At 40.1% G+C, this 17,546-nt stretch overlaps 2 protein-coding genes across 2 annotated transcripts; one reads left to right on the forward strand and one right to left on the reverse strand.

The window, feature by feature from the left end:
* Positions 1 to 2,069: 2,069 nt before the first annotated feature.
* slc25a24 (solute carrier family 25 member 24) lies at positions 2,070 to 12,779 on the forward strand. The gene is made up of 10 exons (XM_068725082.1): positions 2,070 to 2,564; positions 3,813 to 3,939; positions 4,054 to 4,141; positions 6,970 to 7,081; positions 9,467 to 9,625; positions 10,100 to 10,252; positions 10,409 to 10,516; positions 10,783 to 10,950; positions 11,123 to 11,273; positions 12,015 to 12,779. Exons 1-10 carry the CDS (start codon positions 2,385 to 2,387, stop codon positions 12,194 to 12,196), a joined length of 1,428 nt encoding a protein of 475 aa, XP_068581183.1. The 5' UTR covers positions 2,070 to 2,384; the 3' UTR covers positions 12,197 to 12,779.
* A 1,042-nt stretch (positions 12,780 to 13,821) lies between these two features.
* LOC137883539 (transmembrane protein 69-like) lies at positions 13,822 to 15,428 on the reverse strand. Its single transcript, XM_068725069.1, has 3 exons — positions 15,340 to 15,428; positions 14,706 to 14,753; positions 13,822 to 14,587 (listed from the first exon to the last, which is right to left on the reverse strand). Exons 2-3 carry the CDS (start codon positions 14,751 to 14,753, stop codon positions 13,853 to 13,855), a joined length of 783 nt encoding a protein of 260 aa, XP_068581170.1. The 5' UTR covers positions 15,340 to 15,428; the 3' UTR covers positions 13,822 to 13,852.
* Positions 15,429 to 17,546: the final 2,118 nt, after the last annotated feature.

Consider the following 17,546-nt stretch of genomic DNA (forward strand, 5'->3'; position numbering starts at 1 on the left):
TACTTTTAGAAAATACCAGCGGTGGAGGAAGCATTCAGATATTTTACCTAAGTAGAAATAGTAATACTACTAAGTATGGACTTAGTATCAAACGTCACTCATCATGCCGAATGGCACAACTCAGAATAATTCCTATATGTGTAATAGTTACTGATGGATTAATGTGTACATCCCTTAATGTTGCAATTGGTAACGGTTGAGCTTATTTTAATTACTTTATAATGACATTTTATTTATTGTCATATACATTTATCCTCTTTAGCCAATTTTCTTCTTTTTTTTTTTTTTTGCTGGCGGATTCGCGGGCCACGTAAAATGACCCCTGAGTTAGGGGTTCAGTGTCTTTACTTAGGGACACTTCAGGCAAGGACCGAAACTTTTGATTGATTGATATTTGGTATTAATAATAACAATCTACAATTTAACTCGTGGCTAAAGCAAATAAATGTAGTGGAATGAAATGTTTATTGTTTACCTCTGAAATGTAGAGGAGTGGAGGTAGAAAGTGGCATGAAATGTAAATACTTAAGTAAAGTATAAGTACCAAATCAAAATGGTACTTAAAGAAAAACAACACCCATTTAAAAAAAAATAATCATAAATGTTATTCCTATATATGATATACGACAGAAAACAATGAATCCCAAAACTAGAGTGCTAAAACAATTTTTTTTCAAGTCATGGAGTATAAAGTCTGAAACTGAATGTTATATGAGAGTATTAGTGAGAAGTAATTATATTAGAGATATTAGAGTAGCTTGTGATCACAAATATTGATTGAACTTTTGTTAATAATACATTTCTTTGTTGATTATATTTCGTATCATTATTCTCAATCTGCAAAGTAGCACTAAAGTTAACAAATAAATGTAGTGGAGTAAAAAGTACAATATTTTAAATGTATTGGAGCTTAAGTGCAGTACTTGAGAAAATGTACATCGATTCTTTGTAACACTGGATTCATGTCATTTTGACTGAAACATGTCCCTCTTTTATTTTGAAATAGGTCAGGATTAAACGGATGTACAGTATTGACAAATGACTTGATAGGAGTTTATTAAAGCCCGCCTCCTCCCTCCGTCGCCCCCTTGCGGTCAATGAAAGCAACAGCACCACCGATTGGACAAATTACAACAACAAAGCGAAACCAACTGCTGTTATGTAATATGTGTCGCCATCTCGTGGTACAATCACGGCAGTGCCATGACAATCGTATTAAACTTTACACTTTTCAAGCCATTTTCTTACACTACCCCCCACACTATCCAACGTTTCAATTTGCACTATAATTTATATAAATCGTATTACATATATATATATATTCTATACACTGTTCTGATTTATTGAATATTCTGTTGTTTTATTTAAATGTGTTCATACGTTTATGTGTGTCGTGTGGAGGGGGCTATGTGCAATGCCGTATTGTACTATAAAGAAAATAGAGCTGACCCTTGAATATTCACAAGAAAGACTATTTGGTATTTTTATTAGAATTTCAAAAAGTTATTTTGTGCACAACATGAGTTTGTAAAGACCATCGATGCAAACCGAGAATTTAAGAGGTTAACCCGACGTAAAGTCCATGAGGTCTGCAGCATGCCAGGTGCAAAGTCTTTCCAAAGTAGCCGCGGAACAACCATCGTCTCCCCCTCCCCCTCTCCATATCCATCTCCCTGCCTCTTTCGTCTTCAAAGCAATGAAGCCTCAATTAAAAAGTTTGGGGGGTAAGTTTTGCCTGGATTCCTGCTGCCAGATTCCTGTGGGTATGACTCACTAAACTGAATCAGACCGCTGGAGCCTGCTCGGATTTGGACGAAAAGCTATTCTGGTAGACTACTACATGTATGCATATATGCGTGTGCATGTGTGTGTGTCTGTGTGTGTGTGTTAGGGGGTGTTACACCGCAAACCCACAAGAAAGGATAACTTTGGATAAGTTGGAAAAAGCAGGAAGTACAATCTTGCTAATGAATAATAAAGACGTGTAGGCTCTCATATGTAAATACAGTATGAAGTGGTGGCCTGTGTTGTTCCTGCTGAAGGGTGTGTCTCTCTGTGTGTGCGCGCAGTAAAAGAGGAGGTCTTCAGGCGAACTACACTAAGTGTCCCCACCCTTCTGCTCAACGCTGTCAACCTACCTCATCTGCAAACAGCCGTCTTTAAATCTACGTGAAACCTAATGTGCCGGATTCTTCACCGCGTTAACTTATGAGGGCTCTGTTGTGACTTCGTCTCCAAGCTGCAGTGCGGAAACCTCTCTGAAATCCTGCCGCTTCAAACCAGAAGTGCCAGCCACAGGCATCGGAGTTGTGCGTGTGTTTCCACAGCAATTTAATTGCCCGATTTGGTGTCTGTGTGCAGTTGTTTTCGTTCTCACTTCAACGATGTATCAATTCGCAAGGAAGCTGTTCTTTACGGACTGCCAGTGCGCCGACGATGCGTCGAAAACGTACGACGATCTGTTCGCCAAGCTGGACACCAACAAGGATGGGAAAGTGGACGTGTCCGAGCTGAAGGCGGGCCTGGCTGCCATGGGCATCAAAACCGGGAAAGGAGCAGCTCAGGTAGGAAGAGCCACGGACACAGTAAACGGTCGCATACAAGAGAGAGTGTGTTGTCTGCTGGATGTAGTGCTGCATACCCGAAGGAACTGGCCAGGCTGCAAATTGTAATTACTCTGCATTCACCCGAAGTAACCCTGTCAATAAAGTACAGGCCTCAGAGGAAGTGACTTAGTACATTTACTGTCCCAGAGTACAGTTTTTAGATAAGACACAGTTTTGGTACTTTATTGCTTTATTTTTTTTAACTGATTAATCTTCTATTGGACACAGTGTCAGGGATTAAATCAAATAAACCCATGAAGTTTTTGTAATATGATTCAAATTTAAATACACATGTTGAACTTCACACAAAAGATTTTCAGAACCTCAATTTGAGTCTCATTTCCATCAGGATTTTCTCACGTTTTTCCCCTTATAGTAAAAAAAAAATCATATCTGGTTTCTCTACACAAAATAACAACAGTCTACGGCTGGTACAGAGCAGATGAAGAAAACGTGCACCAGAATGTCTGAAACTGTCTCAATTCAAAGTGTAGGTGCAGGTGAGCTTTTATTGTGGGCTGCGACTCGAAGAGGAAGGTCCCACCTTTGCCCATCAAATACTCTTACATTCCTCACGCTCATCAGTGAGTGTGATGGCTGTAAAAGTGTGTCAGGAAAAGAAGCTTAGGAGAGGTCATTGTTTCCAGGTGCTGTAAAACAGGCACTTTCCATATCTGTGCAATTATGTGATAATAATATAGCTAATAAACATGCACACTGGCTGCTTTTCCAAACGCCTCGTTCGGTCAGTTGTGTCTATAATTCAGCTCTTGATGCTTTTTTCTTTTCATTAATTAATTTCCAAGTGGATTGCACTCACGTGGCTCTTGACTCTTGAGACCGTTCAATAGCACCAGCGAGGTCCAGGTTTCAGTTAGTCCTCTGAGGAACTGATCCTGAATCAGCACATTGTTGTGTGCACCTTCAGTATACTTCAGCGTCATAAACAAGAACAGTCTTTATTTAAGTAGCACGTTGCAAATTAATAAAACGTGATCAAATTCAGATTTAACTGAATAAATTCAAAGCAGGAAAAATAGAAACCGTCTGTCACAAACTGGCAGAATCAAGCAGCCGCTGTATGAAAAGGAGATGGCAGAATTTACCAAAACCTCTCCCACCACTCAGTGAGGGGGCTGACCCAACAGACTATCGTACTCTATGACACGAGCAAACTGGATTTCTAATCTTCTGTGTTTACTTTAGAAAATCATTTCCTCTGGAGACCAAGACAAAGATGACGGGCTCGACTTCAACGAGTTCTCCAAGTATCTAAAGGAACACGAGAAGAAGTTACGACTTACCTTCAAGAGCTTGGACAAAAACAATGATGGTATGCCGTAATTATCTCATCTAGGCAAACTTTTAAGTTTATGAATGCTGAAGATTTACCTTAAGAGTCAAACTAAATGCTGGGAATTGTACTGTGTGTTTATATTTTCAACAGGTCGTGTAGACTTTATGGAGATAAAGCAGTCACTTGCTGATCTGGGAATGGACATCAGCAAAGAGGAGGCGCAGAAGATCCTTCATAGGTATGTCTGCTTATTTTGTAGCTGCTAACAATTTAGGAACACCACTCTGCAGTACTTGGTGTGCTGTAAAGATTTAACTGAGAGTTAAAAGGCTCATGAAAATATCCTGTTCCTGGATCCAAGCAAAACCCTGATGAATCTTTAACTAGAAGTGAAAGAAAGATGTTAAAGGAGGGGACCAGTGTGAGGGACTGATAACCAGATCAGTCTGAGACTTGGCTCTGTGCTGACGGAGCCAAGTGATAAAAAGCTGGCAAAACGTCTGACTGTGTTGAAGAACGAAAATAGTTTCTGTGAGCTTGGTGACTTTGGTTGAGAATCATGTAAATTAAAAGTATCTTCCAAATGAGAGCAAAAACTGTAATTCTTTCAGGTTTCAGGCCCAGGTCATTTTGATACACACAGTTCATCTGGTTATCGTTGACTTTTTAAAAAATACAACGTTTCTGATGCAATCACAGTTTTTGTACTTCTAATATTCACTTTCCTGCTTTTTGTACTTGAGCAACATGTCATGTTTGTGCACGCATTGTAAAGCGTCAATATTGTATAATCTTTTAAATTTAATCTTATATTCTGTTTTTAGGTTTATTTTGTAACATCTGCCTCTTGGGACTACAGATGAAAAGTAGCCTCTTGGCTACCTTATCAAATAAACCAATATATAAAATAAAGTGCAGATAAACAGCCCACAGGCTTCCTCCACTAGATACGGGATCCGTTTATAAGTACTGTAGTTGTGTGAAATAACGACCTACTTTGTGCACATCAGGAAATCTTCTTTTTTGTATTAAAGTGAGTAGGCTACCAGTACAGGTTGTCCGGTAACCGCAAGATTGGTGGTTCGATCCTCGGTTACTACATGTGCTGTGCCGAAGTGTCCCTGAGCAAGACACTGAACCTCTAACTGCTCCCTGGGCGCTTCTCAGGGGCAGCCCACTGCTCCCTATATACTAGGGATGGGTCAAATGCAGAGAACAAAATTCCCCACTGCGGGACTAATAAGGGATTTAAAATAAAATAAAATTAAAAATAAATAAACTTCTGTATATGAAAGGCTGTATATTCTGTATATATAAACTTCTGTATATAAAAGGTAGAAGCTTTATTTTTTATATATATATATATATATATATATATATATATATATATATATATATATATATTATAAGGAATAGGACAGGTATTTTATAGGAGCAGCTATAATAATGTGGAGCAGCTCCAGACTGTAGTTACCGTCGGTATGTTACATATCTTTGGCTCCCTGCTTTTGCTCTGGGATCATAAATGCTGATTGAGCTACCTGATGCTAAAATAATAACATGAGTTTAATAATTAATCTGTCATCATTCCACTTCAACAAACAATGGTGCACTGCAACTTGTTGTGTCTTACAGGCAACAGTAGTAAGTCAAAGCTCTGGGATCTACAGTGTAGGTCTATGTCTCTAATATGTGTCATCAGTCTTCACGAAAACAGACATTAAATGTAATGTGGTCACTTGTTAAGTTCGAGAAAATACTATTTCACCACTAATGAAGGAGCATGTTGGACATCAACACATTCCACTGAATTGGATCCTGCTCAACACGTCATGTTCTTTGCTCTGCCAGTCAGACCAGGTTCACGCAGTGAGCTCTACTGCATGTTCTGTATTTGCATAGACAAAGTGAGAAGCAGCAGATGTACAGGAGCACGCATGATAGAGAGACCTAGAAAGAGAAGTAAAGCAGGATGTGCATGACTGTGAATCAGATTTGTTTGAAAGCCACAGAGAGTAATTGATGAGTGTGTCAGCCAGCCGCACTGACATGGAGGAAGGAAATGAATGGAAGATGTACATTCAGAGCAGACGAGGCCAGAGATTGACTGACTGTAACAGAGACCAAACGGGAGACACAGGAGACACATGGTTTCCTTATTTTCATGAATTTGTTTCAACGTGTACCAAAATAAGCTCAGAATAACCTCTGTTTGCTAACTTATTCAGAAATTGCATCTAATAGGGTAAAGGTTTTTTACTGTTATATTTGGCGGTGTTTTGAATGATTTAACTTTTGATCTACTTCTGGTTTGCATGCTCCCTCACCACCACTATCCCTCTCTCTCTCTCTCTCTCTCTCTCTCTCTCTCTCTCTCTCTCTCTCTCTCTCTCTCTCTCTCTCTCTCTCTCTCTCTCTCTCTCTCTCTCTCTCTCTCTCTCACTGACTGACTGACTGACTGACTGACTGACTGACTGACTGACTGACTGACTGACTGAACAGAAGTAAGGAGGAGCTTAATCGGTCTAGAAAGTGAACGGGATCTGGAATAGAGTATCAGCATTGTTCCTAACACAGTGGGACCTTTTCTTTGGTGGAGAGCTTGATCATGAGACGTGAAGATAAATTGTGACTTTGATCTAATCTTCTCAAATATGAAATATCGAAATATGTATTGGTGCCTGATATTTCATTCCATGTGTTCTTTGTTTGTCCCGATCAATTATTACTCGTTACAGATTCTGGACAGCAGATTGATCGGTTTCTTCAACTTCTGTTTAGATGTCGCTGTCTATTCTTATTTTGTTCAGTATTCAGTGTTTATTGAAAATTGCAACATTTGTCTTGGTGCGTTGCAGTTTAAGTTGCTGACCATGTAATCACAAAGACCTCGGTTGAAGGCCCTTGTTTAATGTCATCCCACATCTCTCTCCCTCTATCAGTTGCTGTCAGCTGTCTTCTACACTTTATTTATATGAGCCAATAAGTGGGCCCAGTTACTTAAGTCTTAATTGGACCGTTTATTATTATAATTATTTAATTTATCCTCTGTCTTTCCTTGTACAGTATCGATGTGGATGGCACAATGACTTTAGACTGGAATGAATGGAGGGAGCATTTCCTGTTCAACCCAGCCACCAACCTGCAGGAGATTATCCGCTACTGGAAGCACTCTACGGTAAGGGGGGGGGGGGCAGGAATTTGTGTGTGTGTGTGTGTGTGTGTGTGTGTGTGTGTGTGTGTGTGTGTGTGTGTGTGTGTGTGTGTGTGTGTGTGTGTGTGTGTGTGTGTGTGTGTGAGAGAGAGGACGGAGACCATAATGATGGATTTATTTTAGTTGAATAAGTGATGCACTCATGAAATACAGAACAAAATATATGCCACTTGCAACCAAAGATGGAGACAAAAGAAAATAAGTTCAACTGAGTATATTAGATAAGATCTGTTGTCATGTTGTGGACCAAACTTTAAAGCTTTAAAATATCTTAAACGTATTGTTTAGTCCGCTGACCTCGCGGTTACCGGACGACCCTCTTTACCCAGTGAGCCACAATCGCTTTTTTTTTTTTTGGAAGAGACCTAGAGGTCAAACAGTTAACCTTCTTCATGTCCGTTGACTGTCCCAAACGTCACTTTAAGAACCATTGTGCTAAAAGGAAAGTTGTTATAGGCTGTTGTCAGCTGATGCTGACTTTGGCAACCGATCAGTACCTCAACGTCAACAGGTTGGACTCATTCATTTCCAGAAAAGAGGTGAGAAAAGGAGGGCGAGAGGAGGAGACAGACGCTTGACTCAACCTGTTCATGATTACCTTTGCTTGGAAAAAGAGGTTGTCTAGAAGTCGATTTATTTATCACACCAAGTGAAATCCTCCTGGTCCCGTTTTAGAAATTTACTCAAAATTGTTGATGAACATCAATATCAAACACAATATATCACCCATAATCGGTTTGCAACAAATACTATTCAAACCCCAGTGTTTACCTTAAATATCACTTGTAGACAGTTGGCTTCATAGAAATATACTTTACTACGGTTGCATGCCAGAGACACAGCCAACTCCAGTCAATGGCTAATCTCTGACGTTGGCTGCCTGTGTTCACTGGTACAACCTCAGAGGTCAAATAAACCTGTGGCTGCTAAACTGAGCCGGACGTAAGCTAATTTCAGGGGGATTAGTTTGTCAGTGGGAAGTGGACAGGTCACTGAGGGAGGACGTGAATCTAGAGGACAGGACGGGAGAGCTTCCCACCATCTCCAGCATTCACGTCGATGGTTAATGGCCACTCTCGATTCTGTGTTTCTCCACTCGTGCTGGATTGGATCTGCTGACCCTTGACGTCTGACTGGCCATTTTATGTTAAGGATCCTGATCTGTCTGAGAAATAAGAGTTTAGGAGGGAGCTCGTACAACACTGGGACTGTATTGCACTGGATCGGCGGCGTGATCAAAGGCTTGAGATGGCCATGGCTCTGCTGCACCCTCAGCAGCAGCAGCAGCAGCAGCAGGGAAACTGGTTTTTTATCGATGACGGGGGGATCTATGAGGTGGACATGGTGGGTTTGGGTTTTTAGCCTCACAGTCCAGGTTGTTGTCTGGTCATGAATGTAAACTTGGTTTTATACATCTGCATGGCTGATTTTGTCAGTATCTCGGCCCATAAGTTGCAAGAAATTGCATAAATTATGTGTTTATGGTCATTAAGAAATAGTCTTGCCATTATTCACGTTGTCCACTAGAGAGCGTTTTTTTTTCAACTGTAAAATGTCCCATTCACTACATATCCTTGACACAATTCTATATTAGCAACATGTAAGGGGTGCCCTTACTTATATTATCTCATATCCTTCCTTAGTCCTTTAGCCTGTGTATTGTTTTTGCATTTTTAAATAAGCTTTTCTGATTCACTCCAATACAACAACATATAATGTTCAGTTTTTGTTGAGACTTTGAGGTGTTCAGGAGGAGTTGCATTGAATTCAACTATATTTTAAGCTGTTCCTTAATATTTTGTCCCTCCGTTAAATGTTTTGTATTTCTTGCTGGAATATTGTGCACTGTTTTACTACATTGTACAGATTTTCATGTTGGTTTGTCCTGCGTCTATAGGAAGACAGATTTCACTCCGTTTCCAGTCTCAGCTCAAGAGTAAAGTGATGACAGTACCAGTAGTCTGGAATAGTCTGGGCACAAGACAATGTGTTACTCTAAATGAATCATCAATGCAAGCCTTCACATCACATTACGATTTGTCCACAGCTTTCTTTTATCTAACTGAACTCTGTATAAATTAATTTGCAGTAGGAAGTGAGAAAGAACTACATTTGATTTTATGTTGTTGTATGAAACAACCGGTATGTCAACTATATAGTTGATCTCACAGCATGAACGTGTAGTTATGTAAGCCTTTGGATCAGGGCATTCTGTTTGTCCAGTCCTGCAAGGCAATTAAGTTGAGGGCGGCGAGGCTGCTAATCGTGCAGTTACGAAGCTAGACACAATTCACACAGTATTTGAAACATGTCTCTGACTGTGATTTGTATATATTGTGTTGTGTGTAGGTGCTGGACATTGGGGACAGCCTGTCCATCCCAGATGAGTTCACAGAGGAGGAGAAGACGACGGGCATGTGGTGGAAGCAGCTGTCAGCAGGGGCCATGGCCGGCGCCGTGTCCCGTACAGGAACTGCCCCGCTGGACAGGATGAAGGTGTTCATGCAGGTGTGTAAAACGCTTTTTATTATTTTTTTGTTAGTCGTTTGTCATATGTTCTTAATAAATTGCATTTTTAATAATATATATTTTATATTGTATATCTTATTATATGTTATATATTTTTTTGTTTTATTGTTTACAGTGGTCCTGAAATTTACTCCTTAAAGGCAACGTTCAGACCAAACATAAACATGGTTTAATTCAAGCAGGGTGCAGAATATTCACTTAACACTGGTAGTATGTTCATAGTAATATGCTGCATCATGTGGCATCAAAACAGGATAATCTCACATATGATCATACTTACATACTACAGAATTACAATAGAATGTGGAGACGCTGTTACAATAGATAATGTGGCAAAAGGGAAAATAATTTTGGAGGTTAACCTGTTAACCTTAAATGCTGCCTTTTAATACTATATCAATGCACTTACTTTTTAAAGTAATGATTTACAATGCAGGGTTTTTTCACGCACAGGTGCATTCCTCCAAGAGCAACAAAATCAGCCTGGTTGGTGGTTTTAAGCAGATGCTAAAAGAAGGAGGCTTGGCGTCTCTGTGGAGAGGAAACGGTATCAACGTACTGAAGATTGCCCCTGAGACGGCCATTAAATTTATGGCCTATGAGCAGGTAAATGATTACAGCATACACTTTCATAATAATGGCACAGTAAAATGTATATTGACCCCCTAAGATGCAAATTCAGCTGAAGTTTATTACTACTGAACAGTCCTCAAAAGTCATTGAGTTGTGATGCAATGCTCCTGTATCGCTGTGTTTCATTAGTTTAAGAAGCTGCTGTCCAGTGAACCAGGGAAGGTCAAGACCCACGAGAGGTTCATGGCCGGATCGCTGGCTGGAGCCTCGGCACAAACTGCCATCTACCCCATGGAGGTGAGCAGAGGTGGAGGCACGTACAGGTCTATCTGTGTTAACGGTGTTTGATAGCAGAGTATTAAGAGTTGCATCAGGTTAGGGAACATGTATTTTCATACACCTTTGATGATGACGGTTGTCTGGTCTACATTAATTGTCCTGTGAACATGATTTTTTACCTTAAATAAATCCTTCCTTATTTCAGTCTAACCTGAAAATAAAGCGCAAAGTAAAAAGATGTGAACGACTTTACTGAATGATAATTAAAATCTTTGCCCCTGCAGGTGATGAAAACCCGTCTGACCCTGAGGAAGACCGGACAGTACTCGGGAATGTTTGACTGTGCCAAGCAAATCCTGAAGAAGGAGGGTCTGAAGGCGTTTTACAAGGGCTACGTTCCCAATCTTCTGGGCATCATCCCCTACGCTGGCATTGATCTGGCAGTGTACGAGGTATGTGGAAAATGTATACGCAAAGCTCCACTTCCATAATGCAACATCCTCTGTCATTGGAAGCAGTGAAGGATTTCCACGTGGTATGTTTTACTGTAGATGTCACATTTTGATTCTGTGAAATATGATACAACTAGTACTCGCATACAAACACTTCCTTTATCCTCACCAGAGTTTGAAGAACCTCTGGTTGGCCCGCTACGCTAAAGACACCGCCAACCCTGGCATTCTAGTGCTGCTTGGCTGTGGTACTCTCTCCAGCACGTGTGGCCAGCTGGCCAGCTACCCTCTGGCTCTGATCCGCACCAGGATGCAGGCTCAAGGTACAGAGAACCAAAATCCATTTAAAATTCTGTCATTTAGCGCATTGCTCCCATGATCTTATCCAGAAGGATTTACACTAAGTGCAGTGAATAGTTAGAGAAATGACCACTGAAAGGCACTGCACTACCGTAGCTAAAGTAAAGATTGAGTTAACGTTGACGCGTGAAACATGACGTCATTGTGTTGGTTTTCCTGCAACGTTACTGTTTTGAAAGCATCTTTTTTTAGCAAGTAAAGATGCAAAAACACACTGTGCACTACCTGTCCAGCACCAAACAACACTCAAACTAAATAAGCAAAGATTTGATGAGCATTGTGGGGCATTTGGCAGCTAAAGAGCCTGATATTTCCTTCAGGAGTTAGTGGAGACTAAAAGCAGGACTAGGAGAGTGAAAATTAGACTTACATTCAGCTTACAGCTTGTTTCTGCTGCCCCCAAGTGGTCACAAATGACTGGTTATTGCAAGTTATATCCAAAGGTTCATAAAGATTTTCTTCCCACAGTTTTTTGGGACAGCAGTGGCAGTGTGGGGAGGTTTTCAGAATGGGTTCAAAGGTGGCTCATAAACTTTGAGAGAAATTATTGACTGTGATTATTAAATGGAAAGAAAGATAAATCAGGGGGAAAACAGCCTTTGCCATTCCCTGGGTGGTTACTCGAGGTCTACTAAATACTTGTACATTAAATTAAAGCACTGACATCATTATCTGACACCGGTATGTCTCTCTTTGCTTCTCAGCGTCTCTCGAGGGCTCAGAGCAGCTGCCCATGAATCTGATGGTGAAGAAGATTCTGCAAAAGGAAGGCTTCTTTGGACTTTACCGCGGCATCCTACCCAATTTCATGAAGGTCATACCGGCTGTCAGCATCAGCTACGTAGTGTATGAGAACATGAGGGATAGATTGGGTATTCAGAAGTAGTCAGCAGAGTCATCTGTGACTGTGTCCGTGAGAGTGAGGAGCAGGGTTTCTTTTATTATTTCAAAACACGTCACTTCTAACATATTAGGGAAACTGTCATGTAAAGAGCTTGTTTACCTGTAGGTCGACAAAGACTCAAAGTACATTGCAGGACTTTGAGTAAACTGTTGAGCCATTATAAAAGAAGAAATAGTTTTGAAAATTCTTCAGTATTCACAAAGGGTTTATAATGATTTATAAGACTTTGTGTAAATTGTGTTGCACCCACAGTTCTAAGTGCACTATCAGTCTTGGGGCCCAGTTTGGATCGACCAACTTTCAGCTTAATCAACCAAAGGAGTAGATATTAAGAATCTGAAAACCAAAAAAACACTCGGAGAGGTTTTGATGCAATACTGTATTTACACTTTGGTGATTGACGTTCTTGTATGTTTGAGACAGGTATGTGGATTTGTTTGAGACTGGTGAATGGGAGTCATGTGCCTTATCTATGGACTTCACCCTTTATTTGCCTTTCTATCCAATATTTGGTTCATTAGATGCTGGTGTTTACAGTAATAAAGACATTTGAATACAAAAGTGAGACGTTTTTAGTGCATTTTTTTTCAGCTTACGGTGATTGAAATGTAATGTTTGCATTTGACTGAATACTTTTGATGTCCGTCATAAATGTCTGGTCCAACATATCGAGGCAAGTAATGAATCAGTTCTCTCAAAACCTGTTCAATCTGAAAACTTTTACTGCAACCCGGATGTATTCTGAACGTAGTACAAGCATTCACTGGAGCCTTGTGTGTTGTGCAATGTGATGGTGTGCATTTGACCCGAGGCTTTAAGCACAGATTACTCCACTTTAGAGCTTTTGTAATTCCCTTTTTCTCAGCTATGTCAATACTTCCTGACTTTATCTGTCTGATCCCAGCCGTGTAAAAGGACAGCGTGGCTCTGCTAATTTGTAGCATTAAACTAAAAGGATGGACTGAAAGAAAATTGCTCTTCACCTGCTCAGTTCCTGCTTAATAATTTAAAACGGTACCTTTAGATAATGATTTCTGAATAATCACCAAAGTCAAGCAAAAAATATTGAACATTTCTTGGTTGCAGCTTTTAAAATTAGTTTCGTACTTTCTCACATGACAAATTGAAGACCTATGGGTTATGAATAGAAAATAATCAGCTGAACTCAGAAGTACTTATGTTGATGAGAAGTGCATTTATTTGATGCTCATTGAGCAGGAACTTCTATTTTCTTCAGGTCTTCTAAAGTGTGGCATTCATAATTCTGATTCTGGCATCTCCTCGTGTTTGTGTCAAATAACGGACCAAAACGAATTGCATCAGAATAATTTAAAAGATGGACCACTAACACAGACAACTTCTACACACAGGCTTCAAAGTGAGGCCCCGATGAGGAAGCATGCTGTATAGCCGTCTGAGAACGGGATTATGTTATTGCTTCCTGTTGAGATTATGACCAGACAGACCTGTGATTGAGACAGAAGAGAGGAAGAAAAGTGTAATACCAAGAAATAAGATCAACATAAAAACATCGTGGCTTTATTGTTTTTTATATATATATATATATATATATATATATATATATATATATATATATATATATACACACATACATACATACATACATACATACACTATTTAATCTGACAATAGCTTCTTTTCTGGGTATATTCCATTAATTATGAGTGTACCAATGAGAGAAAAAAATGCCACGATGGTCAGGATGGAGCGAAGGGCTTTGAACCAGCTGGGGTAAGTGGGCAGCAGAGACAGATCATAATGCAGCGAGATTCCTAGTCCCATAATAACCATGGTGGCTGCAGGAACAATGTTGTCGCTCATCAGCATGGACACCCAGGCTAACAGGGAGGGAACCACACTGTTGGCCAGATTGATCCAGTCGGGTTTGGCTGGGCTGCTCTCAGGAAGAGCAAATCCCCAGCGAGCTCCACCCAGGAAAGAAACAATCGAGGCGCTGTAAGCTAACTGAGCGTAGGCCAACTCTGGAAAGTAGCTCTCGGTCACAGCCATGAGCAGCGTGGGGGTGATGAAGGGGATTAGTCCTGCAAACCCAAGGTACAGAGCCGGTTTGGGACTTTTCCACAAGTCCTTCATGTCGTAGCGCAACAGATGCAGCTCTCTGGGAGCTTCAAGCTGCGGTCGCTTCTTCAGCGTCACAGCAGAGGAGTGGAAATGTTGATTCCTCACTAAAAACAGAGCTGCATCAATCTGGTTCCTCTGGAAGAGCTCGGTGCTCATGGAACTGAGGCGAGCAGGAGGTCTGACTCGTCCGTCGTCCCTTTCTGAGAACAGCAGCCTTGGGCTCAGGGCTGATGTCCAGCATCTTTGTGAAAGACCTGCCCAATGCCACGCCTACAGACAAGACATTCATATGATAATATGAAACACATTTCAGTTTTAAAACGATAGGTTATTAGAAATATAAGCAAAAGAGCTTTTGAAGAAACAAAAATCACAAATAGTTTGTTACCTTCTGGGCTGAAAGGCTGCTTTTTCTTAATACAACAGAGATCATCATCTGAGAACAAAAGTAATTAAATAAATAAAAAACACACTCGATTTCACTCAAAGTTAAGAAAAAAAGATCAAATTAGATTACGACTAAAAACAATAACATTGAAAATAGATTAGGGCTGCAACTAATGGTTATTTTAATTATATAAATCATCTTAACATTTTCTTGATCAAGACTACAAATTGTCAAAAAATACAAAAAACGTGTCGGTCAAAATTTGAATGTAATACTTTACAGACAGTCTTTTTTTTCTGTCAAATCTAACACATGAAGCTGGTACAGAAACCAGTCTGTCATCACTGTTTACCTTCACTGTTCCCTTACTCAGCACTACCAACGTGTTAAAGTTCCGGTGGCAGCTAACTGCAACTACAGCTCAGACAGATACACATAACAGCTACAGCAATACATCAAAATGAATACAAATGTAACAACTGAACACAATTGCTGCTTTATAAAGTCACTGCATAGAAAACCGACACAACGACACCGTTACTGGGTTAACGGCTAACGTTACACCGCTGAAGCGTTCTTAGCACTTGGCTTACAATATGAACTCACAGCCCTGAAACACGGGCACCATATTTACCTCCGTCTCAGGGTGAAAACATCATACTTCAAACGGTGTTTAGCAGTTCCCGGGGTCACCCAGCAAGTAGCGGCGAAACGGGCGAAACACGTCGGTACGCGGTTTAATTCTTCCGTGTTCGCCAAGAGGCGTCCTGAAGCTATGGTTCCACGAGAACACTGCAATAAAAAATACATAAAAAACCGTACTTGTTTCCATGGAATGTTTCGAAGAAAATGGTGGTGAACTGGACACACGAGTTCATCAATTAACATCAGTCCAAATTGTTATTATTTTAAATATGCAGCAAAAATAACCAATATGTCTGAAGGCTAATTCACTCAGTTTAAATACAAGCAAATAATGTTATATTCAATGGGATAGAAAGATAAAAAGGGGGGGGGGGGGGGGGGGGGCCTGAAGGGGTGATACATGGAGGCCAAGAGTCACCTGGTGTGCTTTAGTTCCTGTTAATCTAAACACAGCTACTGTGTCCTGTAGAAATAAATTAAATGTGGCTAGAGGCATGATGATATCTGATGTCTAACTTTAACCTGCTGCCTAAGGAAAGAAGTCATATCACTTTTTAAGTTCAAATATTTCACATGGTGAGTTTATGAAGGCAGCACTATCATAAGGGTCAAACTGCTGCAATTGTGCTTAAAAGGTGTCAAATCTCACTCCGTTCACCTTTTATCCAGAAATAGGGTTACAGATTATCTGACAAACTGAAGAGTTTAATTCATGGCAACCATGTATTGTCAACGTTACCATCAATAAACATGACATACATTTGCACACAGATATACTGCCACTTTTAAAAGATAATAAGTTAAACCAGTTCTAACATATAAACATGTTATAATGTTGTTATTTCTTACATAAACTGTAAGAAACATGTGATGAGCTTTGACTCTATCATTTTTCATTAAACTCTTTTGTTAGACAAAGGAATGTTTGTTAACAAGTGGATGCAAAAGTGAGCAGAAATGCATGAATTTGCCTATTTCAGGTGGTTTTGTGGCTCCATATATTTGGGTGTATTGTATGATATGAAGTCAGAACAGGACCCGAGTTGTCGCTTTCATTAATTGATACAAGAAGAAAAAGCAAATGTTTTCTGTTTCTTAGAACCTGGCGAGACTTTCACACTTAAAGGTTCTCACGGGAGTCGATCCTCCGACATCTGCGCATGCGCATTGGGTTTACGCTGTGTGCGGTCGCGGTAATCGTTCAGCGCGACCACGCACTATCTACACTAGACACTACTCCCCTGTACTCACCTGTACTCGACATCTATCTTTAATGTGTGCAACCTTTTGGTTCCTGCTGTTGTGTTTCATCCTGGCCTGCTGGTGGGAGTACCGGGCATGCTCAGTGGAATGCATCAGGCACACCCGCTCTATGGCAGGTATACGCTAATAACTATTATGTAAATTCTATTTTTAATCCACCCGGTTTTTCCTCATGCCAACGACATTTTACAATAGCTGTCTTGTGGTTCAACTGACGCTCCACATTCTTCCCTTTTGATATCGTCTGTGTCACTCCTTGTTGGTGTGCACATTAGTTTTCTGTCTCTTTGAGAAGCGATGAGTTTCAGAGTGAAACAATCTCTCGTGACTTTTGAATTCCCTAGAATGGCTTGGAAGGATGTGGTTACAATGGCGGCAGAAGTGGCCAGAAATGGATTTAATGTTACTCATGACCTCGGTAGATGTGATGACATCATAAATATCACCTGTCCTCAGTCATAGAGACAATAGGTGTGAATACATCTGACTTATCACCTTTCTGTCTGTCTGTCTGGCTGTCTGTCTGTCTGTCTGTCTGTCTAACTTATTCTCCCTCTATGAGTATACAATAACATAATTTTATTTTTCCTCAATATTTTACTTTTTATATAATAGTATTTTTTCTCTCTCTTAATGGTTAAGTATTTGCTTTTATCTCATATGTGTATATATTATTTCTCTATCCATAGTAGCATATATAAGTTGTGCTAAGTTATTTATTATTACCTATTTATTTTACTATTTCATATTATATCTTACGTTAGATTTTCCACTTCTACATGTTTTCGTTGTCGCTTAATATCATCCGTTTGAATTCTTCCATCCCCATTAAACCACTCGCTACTAGTTGACAAAACTAATTCCAGAGCAATTTATAGCACTCTAACTGTCAACCCTTCTCACTGACGGTGCCATCTTTTTTTTTTTTTTTTT

Source organism: Cebidichthys violaceus, unplaced genomic scaffold (genome assembly GCF_023349555.1).
Source record: "Cebidichthys violaceus isolate CVI_PGR_0920_01 unplaced genomic scaffold, fCebVio1.0.p SCAF_33, whole genome shotgun sequence".
NCBI lineage: Eukaryota > Metazoa > Chordata > Actinopteri > Perciformes > Stichaeidae > Cebidichthys > Cebidichthys violaceus.